Source organism: Prenolepis imparis, unplaced genomic scaffold (genome assembly GCF_030444845.1).
Source record: "Prenolepis imparis isolate NDT839.2.m4 unplaced genomic scaffold, iyPreImpa1.0 SCAF_625, whole genome shotgun sequence".
Lineage (NCBI taxonomy): Eukaryota > Metazoa > Arthropoda > Insecta > Hymenoptera > Formicidae > Prenolepis > Prenolepis imparis.
In genome coordinates this window covers 1-8,210 of record NW_028141783.1, presented here as the reverse complement: position 1 = coordinate 8,210, position 8,210 = coordinate 1, and the positions used below count along the sequence as shown (strand labels likewise).

The 8,210-nt window shown below is 27.4% G+C and overlaps 2 protein-coding genes across 4 annotated transcripts; both read right to left on the bottom strand.

Annotated features, from left to right (window-relative positions):
* Window positions 1-632: 632 nt before the first annotated feature.
* LOC145948737 (uncharacterized) lies at window positions 633-8,189 on the bottom strand. Of its 3 annotated transcripts, none has more exons than XM_083058331.1 (11): window positions 8,029-8,189; window positions 4,324-4,528; window positions 3,741-3,979; window positions 3,404-3,562; window positions 2,503-2,637; window positions 2,336-2,425; window positions 2,168-2,248; window positions 1,666-1,895; window positions 1,389-1,548; window positions 1,164-1,304; window positions 633-1,042 (listed from the first exon to the last, which is right to left on the bottom strand). In XM_083058331.1, exons 3-11 carry the CDS (start codon window positions 3,964-3,966, stop codon window positions 906-908), a joined length of 1,359 nt encoding a protein of 452 aa, XP_082914457.1. In that variant the 5' UTR covers window positions 3,967-3,979; window positions 4,324-4,528; window positions 8,029-8,189; the 3' UTR covers window positions 633-905. The 3 variants fall into 3 exon arrangements, with proteins under 3 accessions (XP_082914457.1, XP_082914458.1, XP_082914456.1); XM_083058332.1 differs by lacking the exon at window positions 4,324-4,528 and adding an exon at window positions 7,202-7,262 and having other exon boundaries at window positions 8,029-8,103; XM_083058330.1 differs by lacking the exon at window positions 4,324-4,528.
* Window positions 4,524-8,035, bottom strand: LOC145948736 (uncharacterized). The gene has a single exon (XM_083058329.1). It carries the CDS (start codon window positions 7,216-7,218, stop codon window positions 5,131-5,133), a length of 2,088 nt encoding a protein of 695 aa, XP_082914455.1. The 5' UTR covers window positions 7,219-8,035; the 3' UTR covers window positions 4,524-5,130.
* Window positions 8,190-8,210: the final 21 nt, after the last annotated feature.

Here is an 8,210-nt window from a genome sequence, read left to right as displayed (position 1 = left end):
TATAATTTTCTTCAAAATTATATAATACTTACATAACATGTACAAATATTAGTTAAAAATTTATATAACTGTAATGTAAATTATAAGAATTATGTTATAAAACTTATATACTTTTGTTACTGAATAGTTATATATATATATATATATATATATATATATATATTGAGAATAAAAATTTTAATTATTGCATACTTGTTACAAACGCAAATACTATAAATATTAAATTATTTAACTAATTTCAAGCAAAACTAAAGAACATTTTGATTAATTTTGCATGGAATTAATTTAAAAATTTAATATTTATATAATATTCGCGTTTGTAACAAAAGTATATATACAATTAAAATTTTTATTCTCAAATGGCTGATATATATATTAATAAAAGGTATAAATTATATTTGTTTTTATATAAAGTTTCTTTTATTCATTATTCATTTTTGAATATATATGTAATATATATATTAATACATATAGACTAATTTTGTACATATTAGACTTTTTAGACAAAAACATAAATATAAATAAGAATAAAATCTATAAGAACTAAAAATTTGTACTATATTTTTATAGATTTTTCTATAGACAAAAACAAAATGATAATAAAATGATAATCATATAATCAGTAACTTGCACGTAATTAATACAAAACGAAAATGAACATACTTTAAAAATGTCAACTTAAATTTATCGGAAACGAAAATAAAATCTATAAGAACTAAAAATTTGTATTCTATTTTTAGATTTTTTTGTAGACAAAAACTTATTTATGCTTATGAAGATTTTGTATAATTTTTTCTTAAGCATCTTGTTAATTTTAAGTGATGTATGTTTCTCAACATAATAACTATTATCATGTCAATTACTTGTGAAAGTACGTTCGCGCACAATACCGTTTCTCATTCCTTTCATATAATGAGTTCGTTGGCCTGTAATATATTCGTTTCCGTTTGAATTATTGCGATCAACATAGTCTCAAGCTTGAGCTGTTGTTTCAAATTTTCATAAATCCTTTTTAGAATATGCAACTCGTGTTTTAGTCCTCCTAAATATCACAAACAAGTGTTATCACAATTAGCTATCCTATAGTAATACATCTCGGTTATTTTATCAGTAATTATCGTAGTATTAATCTTCAGTCTTTCGCGATTCACTTTTTTAATTACTTTCATCATTATTTTGTTCACGTTCGACATCTTTTCCTTTGTCTTCTCTCTGTTTCCGTTGTTTTGCAAAACGCAGCCATTCCGCTGCTATATTATCAAACTCGGCTTCCGTGAAATTGGAATGTTTAAAAATAATTTCTCCTGGAAAAAAATATATTATAGAGTTAATAAAATATAAAAAAATTTTCGATAAATAGGTATGTTTAAATAATATATAGAACATACTTTTCACAATTTTAATAAAATATAGGTTAGAGACTTTAAAATTATTACGGATGCCTTTCCATGAGCAACTTATAGCACATTCATTGGAAAATATTTTGGAAAGAATGCGATGAATAATATCGCGAGGATTATTTCCACCAATTCTTAACAGAAATTGTTTCTATAAACAGAAATAAACAATTAGAAAACTTTCCATATTTTATTATAGTAAGACTATTTGTATGTCGTATCACAAAACAGTTGTGTATATTAAAATAAAAATGCTATTGAAACTTACAAATTGCGTCACTGCTTCGTTGGTCTCGTGCAACAGCAAATCAAAATTACGTATGTTTTCAACCGTTTGTAGGGGTAATAGTTCAGCAATAAGACTAGTCTCGCTGCTCTTCGTTAAAACTGGAGCCTGGTTCCTTATAACATCTTCAATTCGCTGTATCCGTTCTTTTATATCTTGCAATATTAAATTAGATGTGGCTTGGGAGCGTATTATTTCTTTCAGGTTTCTTTCTGCAATGTAATGAATATAATGTATATATATATATATATATATATATATATATATATATATAATATTGATGCTTGTGTTGACTTGTGTTGCTAAATGGGCTGCTTTCGCGAAATTAAAATGATCCGTGCGCTGTAATTGGTCAAATCTGAAATTTCATTGCATCTTATTGATATTTCAAATTTGACCAATCACAGCGCACGGATCAGTTTAACTTCTTTTATACATGTAGCTATTACTAAATTAATAGCCATATGTATATATTAATACATACTTATTTTTATATTTGAGTCCTCTAGATATCCTTTCATTTCTAGATTTCCTTCAGATAATGGAGCAGATAATGAAGCACCGTCTACAATATTAAGACATTAATATATTATACTATAACTATAATTATTACAATAACTATAATTTTTGTTCATTTCAATAATATGTATACCTTGCAATATTATGGGGAATTCAGAAATATTATATATTTTCTCACTGGATTCAAAACTTGAACTGGAATTTGTGCAAATCTTTTTTTTTTCTGGAAATATATATAGTTTTATAATAATAAAAATATATCATAATAATAATACTAAATACACTACATAATATACATACCATAAGATTGTGAAAGTGGAAAGTTATTCATATCATTTTCCTTTTCTTCATTATTATTGCATGTGTTATAGTTTAATCTTAAGTTGTCCGGACAGGCTGGAATAGTAGAAACTATATTCATACTAATTGGTTTCTCTGTAAAAAAATATTATTTTTTAAACATTTTTCCTGTAAAGCCTTATGTCCACGATGCTAGAAATCGGTCCTAGTTCTCGGACCGAGAAATGTGTAGCCAATAAATATGCAGTTTTTACGGAAAGGCAGCAATTTCATTGGCTACACATTTCTCGGTCCGATTTCTAGCATCGTGAACACAAGGCTTTATAGACTAAATTTCGTACGCATCACTCTCTATCTTACAAAAGATCCCGTACAAAAACGAGATAACTTTATCTGTAGAAATTTTTAATATTTAGAAATATTTTATATTTGTAATTATTAATAAATATGATAATAAATTTGAACTCTATATACTCAAATATGTACATTTTTAGTAAAATAAAGGATGCAAATATATTTAAATTAAATTTTATTTTAAATAAAATAAAAAATCAAGAGACTAATGCATAATTATAATGTACTGGATATCTGACTGTTCCTATACGTCCGCTCGTGTACAAATAGCGATTAAGTCAAACTAAACATAAAAGTCCTCTGTTCTAAATTCATTTTACAAATAACTACGTATTATTTAGAGTTATTAAATAAAAAAGAACGATCATATACGATTATTTACAATCTTCTTAAATTAATAACTCAAATTTTTATATGGTTATTTGCAAAATGATACAGGACTTTTGTGTTTAGTTTGACTTAATCTATCTGCACACGAGCAGACTTACGGGGGCAGTCAGACACCCTGTATACTAAATATAATGAAACAATTTCTTATAATACATACTTTTATAAGTTTTACATGATCGAGACACATAATTTTCCTCTTCTTCGCTGCTAAATCGATTATAAGAAATGCGTTGCCTTTTACCACGTCCCAACCTATCTTCATCAGTTGTTTCATAATTAGAGTCAGCTGCACTTTTCCTTGCAGCTTCTAAAGATGCTATAAAAACAAAAAGTTGATATCTACATTAATCTATGCGTGGGCGTATGAGTTAAGGATAATAATACTAATAATAACAACAATAATAATATATTCAATTTTAACTTATATGATCTAATAATAGTGTAATATAATAACAAGGCATATATACTCAAGATATGAATCCATAAGTACTTACTGCAGTATTTTATGACTTCAACTTCATATAGGTTCCAAGTTTCTACATTCGGGCTTGTATAATTGGCTATCAAAACTTTAGCATTAATTTTCCGTGGCGGCCAATAACACAACTGATTATTGTCCTCGCGTGTAAGCCACGATATTGGCACCTCGGAGTATAAACTGTCTGTCAGAAATTTGACAACTGCATATGTCTTTACTATAAGTTCGCCCTGATTTTCCATTTTTCAATATAATCTGTAAAAGGAAACAGTATATTATATGTATAGTATATTGCAGTATATAAAATTATTTCACAAATTAAAATATATATATTTCATGACATCAACTATGGCTGCTTTCGCGAAAAATCAAAATGATCCAAATTAAAATAATCCGTGCTGTGATTGCTCAAATCTGAAATTTCATTGCATCTTATTGAAATTTTATTCAATGAAGTTCAGATTTGACTAATCACACGAATTATCTCAACCTGATTATTTTGATTTTTTGCGAAAGCAGTCTATATTATATTGGCAAATGCAAAATTAAAAAATTAAATATTAATATTAATACAGCATACTTGAAAACACTTAACTCACCTTACAAATATTCGTTCAATATAGATAAAACTTGCAAATTTCCAAGTATATAAGTTAGCATTACTTCTCATACAGTACAGATGATTGCAGTAACATTGCAGGAGCGTTGCAGTTCAGGGTTGGCCGGAAAAGTCCAGTGGGTGGAAAAAACCATGGTAAATTCCGGTTTTTACCGTCCCGGATTTTATTCAATGGAATAAATAAACTGGCAAAAATAATATTACATTAAAATATATTTATATAACTTTATGAAAAAATTTGTTTTAATTAATAAATCATATTAATCACTATAATTTAAAAAAAAACGAGAGAAATATAAAGTCCTTTTTTATTCAATATATGAAATACATTTTTTTAAAACTTTGAAGATATTACTAAAGTTTATATTAATTTTTGGTCTAATGAAAAAAAAACATAATACACAAAATACTAATATGCAAAATTAAAAATTTTTACCATATATTTATTCAAAAATTTATTTAATTTATCGTTTTTAGAAAATGCCAGTTTTTGCCGGTTTTTTTCCGGAAAATACCGATTTTTACCACTGGCATGGACTTTATCAAAAAAATATGGAATTTTGCCAACCCTGTTGCAGTTACATTGAATGTAACTACATTGAATGTAACAAGGTTCCTGCAATGTTACTGCAATCATCTGTGCTGTATAGCTCAAGACAAAAAGGAATACATTACAATGACTTACATTTTATTCACAATCTATTTTTAGAATTATTTATCAGTAAAGCATATAAAAATACGAAACATACAAAAAAATACGAATTCATAAAAAATTTACAGCGCGCATCTAATTGTTAGTATGAAGAAGCGGAATTGTAATATAAGAATCGACCTGATCTATATTTTTCAATATTAAACATTTTTTTTTAATTTTAGTGAGTGGAATTGTTATAATTTCTGAAGCAGTTGTGTTTAAAATGACATATATACCTAGTTTTTCTGAAGCACATGGCACAGTGAAAAGAGATTTTGGATTTAAAAAACGTTTTGCACGAAAGAATAATGTACTGTCCTCTTTAACTACATCCAAAATAAAAACTATAGAATTATCATCAAGTACAGCACACTTATCATTTTCTGTTATTGCAATTTTGAAATTTTCATATTGAACACACGAAATTTTATTTTTACTATAAACAACAATCGGATAGTGTATGATGGAACTCGGTATAATTGGTTGCTGTAATTCTTCAAATAGGCGATTTGATAATTCTTCTAAAGGCTTTCCACATTGATGCAATTTTTTTTTAATCTTCTGCATATTATTTTCATATTTAAAGCAACTAAAATTGTCAAGAGAACCAAAAGTTTTTACATCATTACTAATATGAATAAGATTATGAACATTATGCGACAGATATTCTTCACCATAAATAGTCCCGTAATTAGAAACAAACCATAATAATAACGAATGTGCATAAGTTACAAATGTCGTACATATTTGTGGATCAGCCATTATTCTTATCGCAACACTAAGGGAAAGAAAGTGATTATACCAAATCGGAGGAATGGTTGACTTTAAAATTACTATTCCAGTATATAACAAAAATTGACGCAATTCCGTAGCTTTCCATTTATCAATATCAACTAAAGGTCGAGGTTTTCTTGCAAATTCAGAAGGAATGCAATGTCTCATATTCATTAAATGTTGCGAAATTAAATTAATATTTTCTACACGTAATCTGTTATTTCTATTTCCTTTTATCCATAATGTCAACAATCGTTTTGTAACACCCAAGCAAACAAGATGCATATAATCGAGCGGAATTTGTGAAATCATCCCGATGGAAAGCTTTTCCAATATAGAATTGCCTGTGTGATGTTCAATTTGAGTTCGATTTTTAAATGAGTCATCTGTACGTAAAGTATTGTTAATTTCAGGAAAAGTTACTCTATTCATTACAAAGTCACCTTCTTGTATACATTTCGAACATGAAAAATATCCTGTGTGACCTTTCGTATAAGTGATGAATGATTTGGCTGGAGCATCACACAGTATTGCCTTAATACTAACTTTATATTTATTGTTAAAAACAGTTATGCCATTTTCGGAGAGAAACAAAAATTCGTTAACAAAACCGGAGAGAAAATCATTTGCATCGTTTGGTTTACACATACCATGATACACACCAATAACAAATGGCAATGTAGGAATACTAATATTTTCAATCGATCCCATTATAGGCCATAATTGGCTACCAGAACTTTTTGAAATTGGTAAACCATCTATATTTATGTTTATTTTAATTTCATCTGTCTTAATAAATTTGGAATAAATTTCTATGGATCGTTTTAGAGCAGAATTAAGACCGAAATGTACATACCGACCATTACCCATACATTTAATATTTATTGACGCGTTACGTGGTGTATGAACTAAAACTCTAACATCACCAGGTAATTCTACATGACCATGTTTTCTTAATATTTTAAGTAATTCGTTAGCAGTACTGTGAGGTATATTATGATTTATAATTAATCTTTGTAAATCTTCCCGTAAGCTTTGCTTGTTGTCTGTTAATGCAATATTATCTTGTAAATCAGTATTTTCATTGTTTTTAAATGGTGACTCTAACTCTACTGATGATTCTGATGATTCCTCCGATTGGTATATTATATCTTCAAATAATATATTATTGTTACAAAAAATTTTATCAGAATTTACGCTTTTTGCCGCTTCTTCTACTATATTATTATCTACTATATTATTATCTACTACATTATTATCTACTATATTATTATCTACTATATTAGATGATACATTCAGTAAAACATCCGGTAAAACGGATTCTAATGAAATATTACTATTATGTGAAGTTTGATTAATAATTTGATTCCTTCGTCTTTGTGATAAATACCTCACATCTTTAGGCATGCTGACTATAGGATTGTGCTTACACAAGTATTAGCTAATTATACCTAAATAAATAAATATTAAAAGCAAATTATTAAAGTTGTTTTTTAAATTTCGGCTAAATCTATTTCATTTTAAAAAGTTTTAACACAATGCAATTTCGTACTATTTTATTCAAAATTATTGTTCTATCATCTGAATTTACTTTGTATCGTTTAAATGTGTTTTTCTCGAAAACAGTAAACTTTTACAAAAGTATCTTTTTTTTTAGAAAAAGATGTGGAGAATCTGAGGGCTATTCTATAATAGGTTGAAAATATTCTCGTTGACAGTTAATAGTTGTCGATTAACCAATGAGCTGACAAGTTGCTTTGCTATAATTGGTAAATCGGCATTTGTCAACTGGCATCGAGGACATTTGTAATTTATTGTGGAATGATCCTAAAAAAAACTTAAAAATATAAAAAGTTTTGTAAAAATTTTATCTGTTAAAAGGCTTAAAGGTAGTCCATCTCTGGCTCTATGATATGATATAAAGGAATTTTACACGCTATTTTAAAGACCTTTACTTATAATATAAAGTAATTATTATAAATTATTAAAATCCACAGAGTAATATAAGTTATTTGAGAAAAATACTTTTCAAATTTTAACTTCAAAGACAAGTATCTCGATAAAGATGCATTATAAAAAAAATTTATAAATTTATGAGATTAGTTTTACATATTCGCTACAAGAAACATTGCCCACTTTTAGTGAAACACCCTGCATAAACACAATATATATGTGTACATATAAATATACATGCAATATACAAGAGATCATACTTACCTATAGGCTTTACGTCTATCTAGGTGCAGAGATGCGCAGAGAAATCTTTTCTCTCTCTCTTTCCTTGTACTAAAGGAAGTAATCGTCCTTCTAGGTGCAGAGATATGCAGAGAAATATTGTCCCTTTCCTTGTACTAAAGGAAATAATTGTCCTAGGTGCAGAGATGCGCAGAGAAATCCTT